The sequence below is a fragment of the Anneissia japonica genome, unplaced genomic scaffold (assembly GCF_011630105.1).
Source record: "Anneissia japonica isolate Jap-2015-1 unplaced genomic scaffold, ASM1163010v1 scaffold287871_len1641731_cov197, whole genome shotgun sequence".
Classification (NCBI taxonomy): Eukaryota; Metazoa; Echinodermata; class Crinoidea; order Comatulida; family Comatulidae; genus Anneissia; species Anneissia japonica.
Window position 1 is genome coordinate 632,566 of NW_022712275.1, and position 16,676 is coordinate 649,241.

The window sequence follows — 16,676 nt, forward strand, 5'->3', positions numbered from 1 at the left end:
GTGCCAAACTGCTTCCACATGCTTAAACGCGCTTATATAAGTTATTATTCTATATGCTTGGCATTTGAACTTAATTTTGTGCAACGTTGACACAGATTTTTTAAAATTTTATTTCAATTGACCTGAGAATGAGTTTATTAACTCATTACAATAATTTGCAATTCAAAAAAACAATTTATTTATGATATGAAATCACAGATACGTAATTAAACAAAATTTTTGTTTTTTGTTTCTGGTTTCTTGATTCGAGTGCAATGTTAATGAACAAATATTCTTTCTTTAATATTTAACTTTCTGGATGCACAAGATAGAATATTATGAATAAGAGTAATGACTCAGAAATAAGGGTGGAGACTGCATAGAGTACGGTATACGGTATAGATTAGAATCCTACTGTATAGGAAAATACAAGAAATCCACATTGTTAATGGTCAAAATTAACAAGATTGTATTTATACGAAGTAACACATATACCAATGCCCATTCAAGGATTGAGAGGAAAACAAATCTGGTTTGATGTTAAGTTTTTGCTTAAGGTGTCAAAAATATGAATTTGAATGATCCTTTTCCATATATACAATACTTTGTTATTGTATCAAAACAATTACAGTTGTTTTGATACAATAAAAATAAAGTGTTGTATTGGTTTTATCATTTTGCACACTCACAACTTTCTTGGGGTCTGGCTTCGCCCCATCGCTGCTGTAAACTATGCCGAAAAATGTTATCGCTTTTTGTTTTATGTTACATTTTTGTTGAGTTGAACATTAACCCCGATTGTTTTGCTACCGTCATCAATGTGTGAAGATTCGCATCGTGTTCCTCTTCAGTTTTTCCAAATATTGCTACATCATCAGCAATGCCAATTGTACCGGGACATTTCTCTAGAATCATGTCCATGCGTTGTTGGAAAACGTCTTGGGATACGTTAAGTCCGAATGGTAGTCTTAGAAAGCAATATCGACCTTTTGGTGAGTTAAATGTCAATTTTTGGGAAGCAGTGTCTAAATGAATAGACCAATACGGTAACCATTTTTGCCCCGTTTAATTTGTATGTCAGCTCCTCAAGGGTTGGGGTTTTATGGTGGCTCCTTTTGATTGCCATATTCAAGTCTTTTGGGTCGAGGCATATCCTTACTGATCCGTCAGGTTTGATTGATTAGGTTAGTGAACTCACTCAATCTGTTGGCTCATTTATTTTTTTATGATGCCCTTCTTTTCCATATCGTCCAGCGTGGCATTGATTTTATCAGCCAATTTTATAGGTGTCTTCCTACAAGCATGCACAACTGGTGTAACATTTGGGTCGGTTACGATGTGATACAGTTTGCTAAAATTTCCTATACCATCAAATCTGTCAGGGTATCGAGATATCAAATCAGTGATGTCGGTGATTGGGCAAGATTTGTTTGTTTTTTGTCGGTCTCGACACTGCAGTTAAATTTTATGAGATCAAGTTTTTGAATTGTCGGCAATCCCAATATCGCTGGGCCTTTGCAGTCCACTACAAAAAATGTTTCTTCTGCCCAATCTCTATGTACAGGATGTTGGCATTTTATTGGCAGTATTCCATAGCAACAAATAGGTTCATCGTTGTATGCTATAAGTACAATTGATGATCGTTTCAGAGCTCCTTTTTTAGGAAGTCCGTCATTTTTTACATGATTTGGGTCCTCAAGGGCAGTGTATTCCCCTCAGCCCCAGTGTCGACTTTTACTGTCAAATCTGCTTTGACGTTTTGTATACCTGGTAGCTGTATATCCAGTTTGGTGAATTTCTCGGTAGACGTGGCACTGTTAATGTGTACCACGTTGAATGATAATTGTTCTATATGTTGTTCTAACACATCGAGATCATCATCAGAATCATATATTACTGCATGTACTCCACTCCTATTTTTCAATTTTCCAGTTCCCCGACTTTTCAATTTAGGCCTTTGTTTTGCATTGTAATGCTTTTTGTTATGACTGTAATGGTCCTGATCATGTTGATTAGGATAGTTAGTTGATCTGCACATTGTTGCCCAGTGGTTCATTTTTTCACATTTCCAACACGTTGTGCCATATGCAGGGCAGTCTCGGGGAGGGTGTATACACCCACATTTCTTGCATTTATCATGCTTATTTTGGGTCATGTGGCTAATTTTTGCAGATGGGTTATTTGACTGAAAGTCATTAAGTTGCTTGTGATGCAAAAGTGAAGCTTCATGTCCTCTTGCAAGAGTGATAGCCTCATCTAAGGTATATTCGATATTTTTAGTAAGCAACTCCTTTTGGAGGTCTTTGAAGATTGTTCCAATTGTCATTTGTTCAATAATTCTACTATCCTTTTCTGCATCGGCTAATGCACATTTTGCTGCATGAAATTTAAGTTTAGTTATATAATTGTCAATTGGTACACCCGGTTCTTGTTTTAATTTTTGGAGATACATCCTTGAAACGCGAAAATTGGTTTGCGGTTCTATTTGTTCCTCATATTTTCGCCATGTAACAGTTAATCCCCACGAATCATAACGTTTTAAGCCTTCTTCACCCACCATCAATAGTAGGTGGTTTATCCTTTCGTCTGCTGCGATATTTTTTACTTTAAAATACAATTCAGTGCGGCGCTTGAACATTCGAAAAGTGTCTCCCATATTTGGCGAGTTCCAATCCATGAAAGGTTGTTTATCAGCCATCTTTGCTTTGTTCACACACAACAAATACAATGTTCATTTAAGCAATTTACCTCACAAAGGTTGTTGAAGTTTGTTGAAGTTACTTTACTATCCCACCGCTGCCACCATGTAATATCTTCTTCTAAGATATTTACTGTTGAAACACAATGATGATACAAATACAACTGTAGTATTTTCTATACTACTATAAGCCTTTATTGGATCCTTGGTTTTACACTGTTAACTGTTCGAAGGATAAAATGATGTATGTTTAATAGTCACTATGATTATACATCTTAGGAATGTTGTGGTTTTATGCACTCTACGTTGGTAGGTTCATTTAGGGTCGAGTTGTTATTTCCTGCATATCTAATATGATATGACAATACATACAATAAATAACGAGTAAAATAGTATCAGATATATGCTACAAAAATGAATGTATTTGAAAAGAAGCGAGCAGCAATATATATATATATATATATATATATATATATAAATGTATATATATTTATATATAAATCTACAATGGATTTATATCGTTTTACATATAAAAAACCATAAAAACAAGAATTCCAAATATTTTCATTGACCAGAAAAATGACAAACTTAATTTCTGTATTATTCTACCAACATGGGTAATCACCAGAACTTCATGGTAAGACTTGATATCAATTATCTTGTTCTTCTCAGATTAGTAGAACCTAAATTATCAAAATAGAAAATAAGATTTCTTAACTAAACAATTTTCTTATGCATTTAAAGAGGTTAGTTATGTTTTCTTATTGTTGTTTTTTTTCCCTATTTTATATATTTATTGGATTGCACTTTTGAATACGCACTCATTAGAAAGTGGAACCCCATGTTCAACTGGTGGTTTGCCGGTTTGCCATAATAAAATGTATAGACTGAAATTAACTAACATTTAGGCCTGGCATTTAGAAATCTGCTACTGCAGGTTATTGTGTATATCCTCAATTGACATGTACGTGTGTAACTCTTCATAATCTGAATCCTCACAAAGTGATTCCAACTTTATCACCTTGGAATGCTCCGTCTTGTTTTTCTTCTTAGAATTATAGAATCTTAATTATAAAAAAAAAAACTATGTCATATTAATATGCAATAAGTTATAAAATTTGCATAATACATCTATAATTACTTAGGCCTATGTAACGACTGGTTTAATTTTTAATCTTTTTAGTATTGGTTGTAACTATTTCTGTTTATACATAGAAATTCAAATTGTCTACAAACATACTGGTAAAGCAGCATAGCACCACAAATGTATTTAAAATTATAATAATACAGGTATGCAAAATATGATAATTGAGAGATTATTAGACTAAGAAAGCTGCGATATAATATACTGGCAAAAATGATTATAGTGGCATTTGCACGCAGTAATCTAACTTGTACTGTAGTGACATTAAAATGTTATAAGCCTACACTTTCATTTTTTTTTCCTGAAGGTAATGGGGATTAGCGAAATAACTGGCAAGCGAAAAGCCTTTGACCTGCCCACGATGTCATTGCCCATTTTAAGTATTACATAACTTCTACATAACTAAGTCCTATCTATTGCCCATGGTCAGTGGCATACTAGAATTTATGCAGTATTTTCATATAAATAAGTAATGGCCCTATATTGGTCAATGTTGAAGATTCAGTGCGTAAGCTTTTGCATTATGCAAGATTAAAACTAAATATTATTGCAAGAGAAGAAGAGCAATATTTCAACAATGAAAACAACACAACACCTGCAACAGAAGATGAGTGCTGGATACATCACCAGGATGACGACACAAAGAATACCTACTCCCACTAACATGTAACCAGGTACGGATAATGCAATATTACCTTTAAATGGTAAATAAATTTAAACAAATCAAATCAAAAAGCTTATCTTTCTTATGCAATTTTGATATATGTCATGTCTTCTTACCCAACTATCTGGATTCTATATATATAAAGATATATTATTAGCTTGGAGTTAATATAATTTTTTAAGGAATCTAGATACAGAAAATGAGATATGCAGTCATATTATCTAACAACTGTTTTTTTAAATTTCAAAGTCACTGGTGTATGGCAGGAATTCGCACAATTAAAGATATAACTAATAATGATGGGTCATTCCTTTCACAAAATGAGTTCGATTTAAAGTATCAAATTAAAATTTATTTTCTTCTGTAAAATACGAACCAATATTCTGTCCCAGTGTCTTGGAACATTAAAAGAAAATATGGAAATAGCAAACGAACGTTTTGTACTGGTAGGTATGAATCTGTCTTTAAATAAAAGAACGTGTATCATTCCATTGTGGAACATATTGGTAGGTCTACTGATATAAATGAAAAAGAACACAAGTGGTCATGGGTACAGGATATTGGAAACAGAAAAAAACATTTGCCTACATCACGAACTAACGATCGATAATAAAATTAAAGTTTTTCAGTTAATAAATTTATGCATAAAATCTTTTTCACCAATGTAAAATTGTTTATGTCTGTTAATTTTTAAGGACATATTGTTTCGCTATTTAATTACCGTATATTTACTTCTTTTGTTCACTGTAATTAATGTGTTATGCAAATGAAAAAATAAAAAAAATTATCTTTCGTAATAAACATAAGAGAATATACAGAATATTCACGATTTAAACTTGTTTTTTATAACAATATGAAAGCACAATATTACAAGAAAAAAATTGAACAAAATTGAGCAATTAAGGAAAATATAACAAAAGGATGGAGGATACTTTAATTGGCCTTCTGATTGATCCCCCAAAATCATAACGTTATAATAATAATAATAATAATAATAATAATAATAATAATAATATTAATAATAAGTGTAATTATCTTTTAATGATATTTTTTCAGAAGATTCGATAGAAATATTTTGCTCTTCTTGACGCACCTGATGCAAGTAATCTGTGTATGTCATCATCCTTTTTTTGTGGACGATTATATTATATAATAAGCATATATTATTATATACAAAAAAAAAAACATAACAGTTAACATAACAAAAGAAAAACATAACGTATTATAATACTGTATTGATAAAGACGTTCTTACTTGATTCGTCTGTTGTTATATGTAATACTTTGCTTATTCCATCACCCTTAGAATTGAAAGCCTTTACACTGAAAGCGTATTCAGTAAATGGCTTAAGGTCGTCAACTACGCACTGAAGCTCACTTGTCACAACGTTACTGAAAAGTTCGTGGCCATCTGCATTTTGCAAGCTGAATTTGTAGCCTATGACTAGACCTCTTCTATAACCACACTCTACTTGAGACCATGCAAAGCTGGCTGCTGTGGCTGACACAGCGGTAACATTAACTTCTTTTGGACCATGTTTAGGAACTACATAAACAAAACAGAATAACACGTATTATCATCATCATCATCACAGGCCTGGAACTTTTTAAAAGTGTATATCATATCAGGTGCTCAGGGCACTGCGAATCTTTCACTCGATCGTGGACCAATGCGTCTTTGGGGTTTTAGAAGAAAATGATAATTGAGATGATTATAACAGCACAAAAAACCATATAAAACTGCGTCCATATAAATATGCGTCTTAAATCTTCAATAATGGCATTTATTATAGTTAGCCTTGCAATCTTAAGCTTGCTCCACATGCGTAACGTTGCATTGCAGCAGCAGTAACTCTATAATATGCAGTGTCAAGAATGTCTCTTCGTCCCACTTAAACCTTTGGACCACAAGAAACCGTCTCCTAATGCCTGACCATGCACTCACTCTACCTCGATCAAGAGCAAGCACCTTTTTACATATGTCTATTCCAATTTGGAACACTCTCTGCCTGTTCATGTTGTAAGCACAATATTAATAACGGCATGCAAGCTGTCCAAAAAAAACCAAAAAAAACCCCAAATAAATTCCACAAGAAACCGCCTCTTAATGTCTGCCCATACACTAATTCACTCTACCTCGAGCAAGAATAAGCATCATTTTACATACGTCTATTCAAATTTAGAACACTCTCGCCTGATGATGTCGTAAGCAAGCTTTAAAAAAAAAACAAATTATATTCCTTAAAAACCATAAATTCATGACTTAGTTTTCATTATTTCTCTGAGCAGCCAAGGACCAGCAGATATGAAACTCTGCCTCTCCAGGGAATCCAACATTGTTAAAAAATGTCTAATGTTGGCTTTTGTTCACATGAGCAGCATATGTTTTTTTAAATCAGTGACAAAATCACTGATTTGCACTCCCCACAACCCCAAGTGCTCTTGGTATAATACGGTAGTGGACCAGTAACTATTTGGGTCCCAGTTTTCCCCTTGTCCGAAGAGTAACTAGACCCCCTGGTGTGATCCATGGAAAAAATCTATGCTGCACATATGAGCAAAAGCCAACAATAAATATTTAATGTCTAATGTTGGCTTTTGTTCACATGTGCAGAATATTTTTTTTTTCAAAACGGTTTAAAAAGCCATTTAACAATGTTGAATTTCCTAACATAGTCAGAGGTTCATGTATGCTGGGTCCATGGCTGCTCAGACGGTTTGAAGCCATCTGAAGCCGAACCATTTTCTACAATATAAATGTTGATTTTTAAATTGTAAGTGGGTCTTTTCCTTTAAAGAGGAGTGTTTGCTAAAAATGGGGGTTTGAACGAACTAGAGAAATCCATCTTGTTCAATCCATATTGTTTTACCTTTCTGAGGAGTTATAAATTCAAGAGCAGATTCCGGGCCAAGTCCTGCACTTGTTTCAGCGCTGATAGTGACGCGATACCTTGAATATGGCTCCAAAATTAACAAATTTACTTCAGCATCTTCTACTGTAAAATATTCATTTCTATCAACTTGTTGACAATGATCCATTTCAATCAAATTTGCTTGAATGTGGTATTTTAAAATGTCACATGTCGAAGGTCTGTCCCATACCAAGGTAGATTCAAGGACGGTGATATTTTCTACGCTCTCTGGGACTAATATATAAAAATATAAAAAAAAAACTGTAATCAACTACATTATATTAATATAAATATTAATATTATAGTTAATTATAATATTAATATTATAATTAACTATATATTATATACTTTCGGCCTATCATTCACTGTAATCAACAATATAATTACCAAACATGTCGTGCATTTAAAGCACATGTATGTTTTTGTCATAATAGCAGATCCGCTTTAACTAAGTGGACATCTTTAAAAATAAACAAGAAATAATACCTTCAACATTTGTTCTTGCTTTAATACTGTCACTCCTTTGGGCTTTATTGCCTCTGCCACTCACCATGAATGTGTATGAGGTACAAGGAATCAGGTCTCTGATCCTCACGGTTCTGGGCCTAACAGCAGATTCGGAAACCTATCTTTAGAATAGTTGTACCTATCTATAGCACATTTCCTGTGACCAGATGGAATTTTTTCCCATGTAAAAATTCAGTGATCGTGCATCCTCTATACACTTCTCCTATACCCTCTACTTATAAGCCTACTTCTTGCTGAGCTTATCTTTGCGGTGTGCAATGTATCAGAGATTTTGTTTACTCTGAACATAGAGAAAATAGAACAGAACAGCTGTATAGTATTTTATTTGTGTGGATGATACCTCAAAAAGTAGCTCAACTTGCGCAAAATCTTTTCGGAATTCAGCCCTTATTATTTTTCCGAAATGAGCTGAACGATTTCTGGCCTCAGCCTATCCCAGCCACTTATTTTGTTCCCCATACAGTTAAGGCAGACATTATAGAAGGAGCTATTTAATGTCATTTATAGTGAACGGATAACATGAATATGCATGCATAGCTTTTTTATCGCGAGTCGCGAAAGCAGTGGCTGTGATTGTGGATGAAAGATTTAATGAAAGGTACGGCATATAGTACCGTAAAGTAGGGTTAGGGTAGGACAACATCTGGTAGTCGGTCTAGTTTAGTAGACACAGTGAAAATTGATGGACTACGGTATTGTAATAATAATATCTCTATGTCTAGACACTGTTTACGTACATCATGGTCTTTGATAAAAGCAGTACGTTGAACCTATCGCTTATTTCAGTAGTAGTTGTAAAGATATAGCATACATACTCACTGCTAAATACTACTAATATTCAAGATTATTTTGCTTGTTTTTAAATCACTTCTTTTAAACAACCATCATATTTGCTACATTTTCTTACGCCTGCATATTCTCCAACTCGTACACTTCGTTCTTCCAGTAAATTTCTTCTTCAAGGGGCCCTTCAACGAGAAAAAGCTTAAAACATATGGACAACGATTTTTTTCCGTGTGGTACCTTATCTTTGGAATCTTTGACCTCTTTCTGTTCGACAATCTTCAAATTTAAACTCATTTAAAACTAATTTAAAACACGTTTTGTTTACAAGATCACTTTAAATGGGTTAATTGTTTATTGCGTCTTTGATAGTGTTTTTGAATTGGCGTGTTATAAATTTCTGCATATTATTAATGATTTTGACTGAAGGATATAAACGTTAAAAAATGCTCGGACAATTCTATGAATTGTTTTATTGTTATTTTTGTTCATATTGCAAATGAACGAACATTTCATTCATATGCAATATGAATAAAAGTAAAAGGCTTAGATTTATATGAAAGCATATATATTATAAATATTAATTTTACCAAAACTGACGATGCTCTATACTGATGCACTGTTTATAGTAAACGTAAAAATAGCTCATTTGAAACTACCAAAAACAGATAGAAGTAAAGCACTGTTTTCACTGATTTACAGGCGGTTCTGCAAAATCCTTCAATTTTACCAGCCAATTATAATCATGCAAAAGAATATAGCATATACGCTCACTGTCTGTTAATTGACAGTGATTTTTTTCTCATAAAAATGTTGTTTATTGTAAAATTATAACGTAACAACTGTGTCTGAAAACTCGTAATTTGCCTCCGTGAATTTCTAAATGTTCATATCCCTTCCGATAGGGGCATACAATTGCTACAAAAAACACATATGTCTACTCAAAGAGCCAGATTCAATATTTACAATACTCTGCTTATTTATACTTTCAAAGACCATGCTGTAGACCAAACTGTGTCTAGTCATAGGGATATCATTAATTTTGTCACACTGTGAAAAAAAATAATGCGGCCAGGCCAGGCTTGCTAGGCCGAACCAATTCGAGCAGATGGGCTCGCGGGCCGAATGTGGGCGGGGGGGGGGTCAAATCCTGGTTTGCGGCCAGCAGCCAGGAAGAGCCTATAGCCCTTGAAAGATTGACTGTTCTATTCACTCGGCTCCGCCTCGTTGAATGGAACAGTCAATCTTTCAACTCAATATTCTTCCCATATTGCACTCATAAACATTCATTATTTGTATATTATTATAATGAACTATATTGTATTTTAATGTCATTGTTATGGCAAGGAGGTATATTAATACCTCCTTGGTTGTGGTAAGTGATAATTATTTTATCTTTTTACCTGCAGGATTCATCGTAATGTTGGGACCACTTGCAAATAAACCACATCCTGTTGATGTGCATGCTGCCACTTGTGGTGTTACAGATTCACAAGGGAATCCACCTGTTACGGTTGCAGGTGACACACCAACTGTGATGGTATTTCCAATTACATGCCCGTCTCCATCAATGATTTGTACCTTGTAATGTATAATTATTCCTCCTGTCTGTATACCAAAGCGGACATCAATTTCTCCTTGAATATCGTTTGTTGCGTTTTGGCTTATTATTGCCTGTATATCCTTTGGCCCCGCAGGAGCTTCTGTTCGTAAGGTATATAGAATTAAGTGTCTCAAGATGTAAAATATACAAAATAACAAAAAAAAGAAAAAAATAAAGAAAGAAAAATTGATTGATTGGTTGATGAGGTTATCAATCATTGCTTCCTTTATACATCACATTAAGCTGTTTATTATTATATTATATATTATATGATCACATCTGTTGAATGTTTCTTACAGTACCAAAGTAAATGATCCACCTGAATTCATTGTAGTTACAAACGATTCTTATAGTTTTTTTTTCCTAATGGTATGAGGCCAAGTTGGCGCTCCATGACTTTTCAATGACTATAGAACACCACTACATAATATGAAAATTCTATGGATCGCATGATATATATATATGTGTATATATATATATATATATATATATATATATATATATATAACATGATTTTCTAAATAACTAACTTTTTTTACCTAGTTGACAATCATTCCCTATCCACAAATGTTTGCACTTCCTTTCTCCACAACTTCCAGTAATTCTATTACATGGCTCATCATCTTCACAGTGACAGTAGTACGCACACAGTTTCCCATACCTTCCATCAGGACATATGTCAGGAACTACACACAAAGGACACATTTTAAAACTATTTTAGAAGTAAAGCATCACAAACTTAAAAGAAATAATAAAACAAACTGTTGAATCAATTTAAAATAAAATTGTGTTTTATTTAAATACTAGACGGATCAGCCTTTGTAAAAATGCCCAATAAATAAACCACATAGCAACGATGGAAAAGGTAACTCAAGAGGTAGGTAAAGTTGGTCACATTGGAATAACAGGAACTCTCACTGGTTAAAGCCAGGAACTCCAGAACATGAGGCCCCAGGATATTCGTCCGCAGTTTTATTGCGGCCCCAATGGCCAAGCGGTCTTTTGAGCAGTAGAACGTGCAGAAAAAACGCCCTTAAAACACCAAATAGTTCCTGTTCCCACATACACTCTACCTGGACCCAGCTTTCTTGGGTAGTAGGGCCTAAAGAAACTACTCAGAGTTCATGTGAAATTTTTCTTGTTAGTTTATAAAAAAGAATCCATATAAATTTAAAATTCAGGTCCCACTTAATTGAGGGATTCTCTTGTATAGGTTCCATTTAGTGCCTCTCTCAAAAATATGCTACTCTTGCAGACCAGGAAAGTTTTTTTTTTTTTTTTTTTTTTTTTTTTTTTTTTTTTCTATAAGCATTTTTAAATCTATAAGCACCACTCCAAAATAAGCGTTGCAACGTATTAGAAATATATTTTATTTTAACGTCACAGCTCTAATTGAGAAAATCTACCTAACATCATTTAATATTTTGTATAATATGAATAATAAAAAAATTCTCACAGATTAAATCTAACATTATAAAAAGTAATAAAGACCCACGGTACCATTTTAGCACTAAAATAATTTGCAAACGTGCCTCTCTGTAATAAAGCCATCCAAATTTGTGGAAATAAATGCCTCTTTCTACACAATCGAGCCAAGCCAACAAAAAAGACGAAAATAAAAAAAATGATAGGTTGATCTACAGTATCGACATAATTTATAGGCCTGGATTTTATTACCATAAATATAATTTATATGAATTACAACGTCAAAATGCAAATAAGATATAATCTTCTTGGTGACACTTTACAATGTTGGAAGACAATACATAAAGGGTAGATAAAAGAAACCTTGACAGTTTTTCCCATGATAACCATCTTCACATGGTCCATTTGGACATCCAATACTTGGATCGCATACTACACCATCTGCACAGTGGCATTCCTCACTGCATGTTGATCCATATTTCCCCATTTCATCACATCCTATAAACCAATAATAGTTCCTAGTTGTATACTTTCAGTTTGACATTAGTTGTGGTATGCCTGCTATCAATATATTTCACACATTGAACAAAAATTGCAGAGATTAATTATTCAGTTTTTGAACATGATACTACAGTATTTCTATTCTAGTCAATTCAAATTTGAATGGAGGATATTCAACAAATGTTATGTTATTTGTTCCTCGTCAACAATTTCAAAATTTTAATAATAGTTTTTATTACAGAGGTACATCTTCCGTTGAGTCAGCAATGTCGTTAGAGCCACCCTCGCAAACGATTTTAGTTGAATAAACAAACTAGAGCAGTCACTCCATAGAATGAATCTATTCGGCTTTGTGCTTACCGAACAATACGCAGTCCGTGTATGGGCGATTCCATTATTTTATTTCACGGTCAAGTGTAAAAAAAAATTCGAATTTCTGTGACCTTGACCCTGTCCTTGACCTTTTCTTCGTAAAATGTAATCATCTCTTTCTTATATTATGTACTATCTACAAAATTGTATGATTCCTTAGCTTTTGCGTAATATTACTAACAGACAGACAGACAGATAGGGGTGACTACATAACCTCCTTAGCTGAGGTAATAAAGTATAAAAAAAGGCCAACATGAAAATAAATACCAAAACACCCCCCCCCCAAAAAAAAAATTAAATTAAAAAAAATAGAACACCATGAAGAAGGAAAACAAAACCATAAATAATCTAAATCCAATTCTGTCAATGCAATTAAATTTCTACAAATAAACTGCAGAATATATATTGAAAAACTTTACAAAAGTATACATATTAGAGTAATTAATGAAAAATATGAACGTTGCAGAAGGCTAAGACTTTAAAAGCAATGGAGTTTAAATGTATGTATGGAGTTTAAATGTATACGTCAAACTTAAAAACGAAAAATATTTATGTAATAAAAGCAAGAAAAAAATAAATAAAATCCATTTGTGAAAAAACATACATAATTTAGATAGGTAGTGGTAGTTATTGGAAGATATTACTGTATACATGACTGTAATGTCTTTGGTTTGGTACTTTCATTAAAAAAACAACGTGCAAAGGCAGTGTACAACTGAAATGGAGCACATTTTACAAGAAAAACATCAAACCAGATAAATATAAAAGGCTAGAAAAAAACCAAGCAATCATTACAAACACGGTACATGATAACTAAAATGCCCAAACATTTACTGCATATTACATAATTTATTAAACAAAATTTAAATTTTTCTTACCCTTTTTGCAGTTAAGACCACCATATCCAGCCATACAAGAACATCCTAGTGGATCTGGAACACACGCTAACTTTCCAAGACAACCAGGATTTCTAGAATTACACACAATTGAGCAGTTTCTTCCCCACCTGTTGTTTCCACAGCCTAACAAAAACCGTAAACATTAAATAGGCTCATTTAAAACTAATGATACATATAAAAAGATTTTAAAATAATTATAGTAATAGTAATAGTAGTAGTAGTAATGGTAATAATAGGTCGATTAAAAAAAGGTGCAAATAGCAAAGTCTCAAAGCGCCATGTCCAAGTAAAGAAAACGTAAAGTGAACGTAAAGAAAAAGCAGACAAAATAATATAAATGCAGGCGATTTAAAGAAAATAGAAAAAGCAAGAACAGACTATTCTAGAATTAACCAAAAAAGGAAAACCACAAAAACAGACTAGTGCAGGGAACGAAAACCATTGCGCCGTTTTTATTTTCGCAGTTTGAGAAAGACTTTTTTTCAGCAAGACCATTCTGGTGGTGAATTTGGCAATACACTAGGAGAAGATTTTTTACACTTTTCAGCAGAGTGTACTGGACTGCGTTCTTTAACGTGCAGCTGAGAATCGTCTCTTTTCAAAGACGGTGTGCTACCGTAATTAGTATTTCAGTTCCAGCTAGAGAGGAGGGTTAACTAGAATTAGACCAGAAACCGAAGATTTGAAAGGATCTCCACTGTTCAGCATTAACACAGTGGTTAGCATTTTCAACTAAATAATAATACCACTACTGGTTTAAATATCATACAGATGTATGTCTTAGTGGTAGCGTTACGTAACATGTGGGGACCTGGGCATGGTGAGTCTTGAAGAAGTGGGGTCCTGTCCCCTCCCCCGCTCTCTATCAGCCTATGAGCATGACATCACTAGTCTCTACTCCTCCCAGTTCTCTTATAAATATAGTTGAAAGGTAGTTAAATTCAAGAAAATTGATAAAGGTACATTAACTATGGATTGTTAAAATTTAATTATATCTATACTTATATCATATTGATGTTTATATAATTCATTAAGAGGAAAATGGACAATTGTGTGTAAGCAGCTGAAAACAAAATGGATGAACATCATATTTTGTTTGTATTCTAAAAAAATAATTTACCAAAACTACAATCAGTTGTATTGAATCCTGGGGGACAAACGCATAATCCGGTGACATCATCACACACTCCCCCATTATAGCAAGCAGGACACACGTTTTGACAATCTGGTCCCCAACGAGCAGCTGAACAACCTGTTGGCAAAAAAAGGACATCAATGATTATTGAAGTCCAGTGAAATACATTGGTATCACCATTGTGCATTTGTGAGCGAAACTCTGAGCCTTAGGCTGGGGGGGGGGGGTCCGGTGCCCCCGTCAGGGTCAAGGTGCAGGGGTCCGGAGGAAAGCCCCAACAAAGGGCCTCAGTTAATAGATTTTTGAAACGTATAATTCGTGAAAATTTTATTGAAATTTACGTTCATTTATTATTTACATCCATGGGTGTTGTTGGGGTACCTGAAGAAGTAATGGTTTTTGTCCATTACACCAGTAAGCCTACATTATAACATCTGCAATCACCAGAGAAGTTATTAAAAATCAACGGTTAAAAGAGCTGACAAATGAAATTCAATGATGCATAGCATTTTGTGATATTTGGGAACAATTTTAGTGAAACAGGTTTAAAAAAGTGGACCTTTTAAAATTAGGGGGCTTTGGTGGATTCTGACCCTCTGCAACCCCTGCCCACGGCCCGTTTCCAGTCTCACGCGGCCATCTTGTCTGAATCCATCTGTGTGCATGAGACCATCTCATGTAACATAATAGGTGAACATCGTTAGGATATCTCAGAAAGCGAACACAACATTGCAGCAATATCTGCAACATTATTTAGATAGCCTTCGAGGTAGTAACTAAAATGTTGCAGGTATGCAATATATATTTTGCTTCTGTTTAACACAAAGAAAATTCTTCAAAACTGTGTAAGGGTTCCGATGGCGGACAATCTTGACTTTATTGATTTTTAATAATTTTAAATCTTTCTTTTTTCTGCGCTACTGCCGTCGCTGATACTTTTTTGCTGTCGCTGTTTGCTGGTATCATTTATTGTTGTTCTCATGGAGTTTCTGGGAATATCCAGAAACTCCATGAGAATAACAGTATATTGTTCCTTGCTTGCTGCGCTGTTCTGCGCTGCGCTGCGCTGTGCCTTGCTGTTTTTAATCATTTTTACTTCCTGAGATCAGAGATTTATTTATATACTTTATGTATCCTTAAATCAGTGGAGAAACTTTATACAGCAATTCAGTTTGCTTTTTGTTTATCCTGTCTCTGATTTTTGGTTTTGTTATTTCTGTATGTTTTGTTTTCTGTTTGACGAAATAAATGAAATGAAATATTTATGGTTCTGCGGAAAAAATCTTTAAAATTTAATTGCAATGTTATTATAACGAAAAAATGTTTATCTGAGAGGACCATCTCTGATTAAAGAATGTTTCCATCTAATACATTTTTAACCTCTCTTTTTTAAAATATTTTTATAGAATTGTTTCATATCATATGAGTCCACAAGGCCTAATTTTCATTATAAGTGAAAAGGAGGTCCCCCCAGCTAAACCACCTCTTCAAAGTTCGGGACACAATTGATGTTCAACCAGGGTAAGCAATATTTTAAACACTGTGTTACTGTCCTTATTATATTTAATATCCTTATTAAAATATTGATGCATTTACCTCGTACAATGAGCCTCATGATAGCATGTTTGCCCTCATTTCTTCTGTTTTTTAAATAACATTCATAGATTCCAGCATCAGCCTTTTTAACTTCCTCAATTGTAACGTTAACCATTCCCGACCAACTCTTAATTATATTCTCATTCCGCCTCCATCGCAAATCGGTCACATTACCATCGACCAAAGTCATGTTTAATGTCACTGTTTCTCCAAAGCTTACTGTTTGAGTTCGCTTTTCAGGTTTTATATATGCTGTAATAAAAATACTATATTTATAAAGTAAAATAATTTATATAAACATGTAACATAGTAAAGTTGAGCTTCCTACAATTAAATTCAAAACTGCCTTTGGGACGCTCCCATTAAAAGAATTATTTAAAAAATTGATAATAATAATAATAATAATAATAATAATAATAATAATAATAATAATAATAA

General features: G+C 33.6%; 1 protein-coding gene across 2 annotated transcripts in view; it reads right to left on the reverse strand.

Annotated features, from left to right (window-relative positions):
- Positions 1–1,643: 1,643 nt before the first annotated feature.
- LOC117107714 overlaps positions 1,644–16,676 on the reverse strand; it is a 19,768-nt gene continuing 4,735 nt past the window's right edge. For both annotated transcript variants that reach the window (XM_033249444.1, XM_033249445.1), the window contains 11 exons: positions 16,239–16,490; positions 14,628–14,759; positions 13,487–13,630; positions 12,099–12,233; positions 10,850–10,996; positions 10,111–10,410; positions 7,355–7,630; positions 5,740–6,030; positions 4,417–4,516; positions 3,580–3,741; positions 1,644–3,360 (listed from right to left, as the gene is read on the reverse strand). In XM_033249444.1, the coding sequence (XP_033105335.1) occupies positions 3,606–3,741; positions 4,417–4,516; positions 5,740–6,030; positions 7,355–7,630; positions 10,111–10,410; positions 10,850–10,996; positions 12,099–12,233; positions 13,487–13,630; positions 14,628–14,759; positions 16,239–16,490 (1,913 nt within the window). In that variant the 3' untranslated portion in view covers positions 1,644–3,360; positions 3,580–3,605. The remainder of the gene's footprint in view (positions 3,361–3,579; positions 3,742–4,416; positions 4,517–5,739; positions 6,031–7,354; positions 7,631–10,110; positions 10,411–10,849; positions 10,997–12,098; positions 12,234–13,486; positions 13,631–14,627; positions 14,760–16,238; positions 16,491–16,676) is intronic.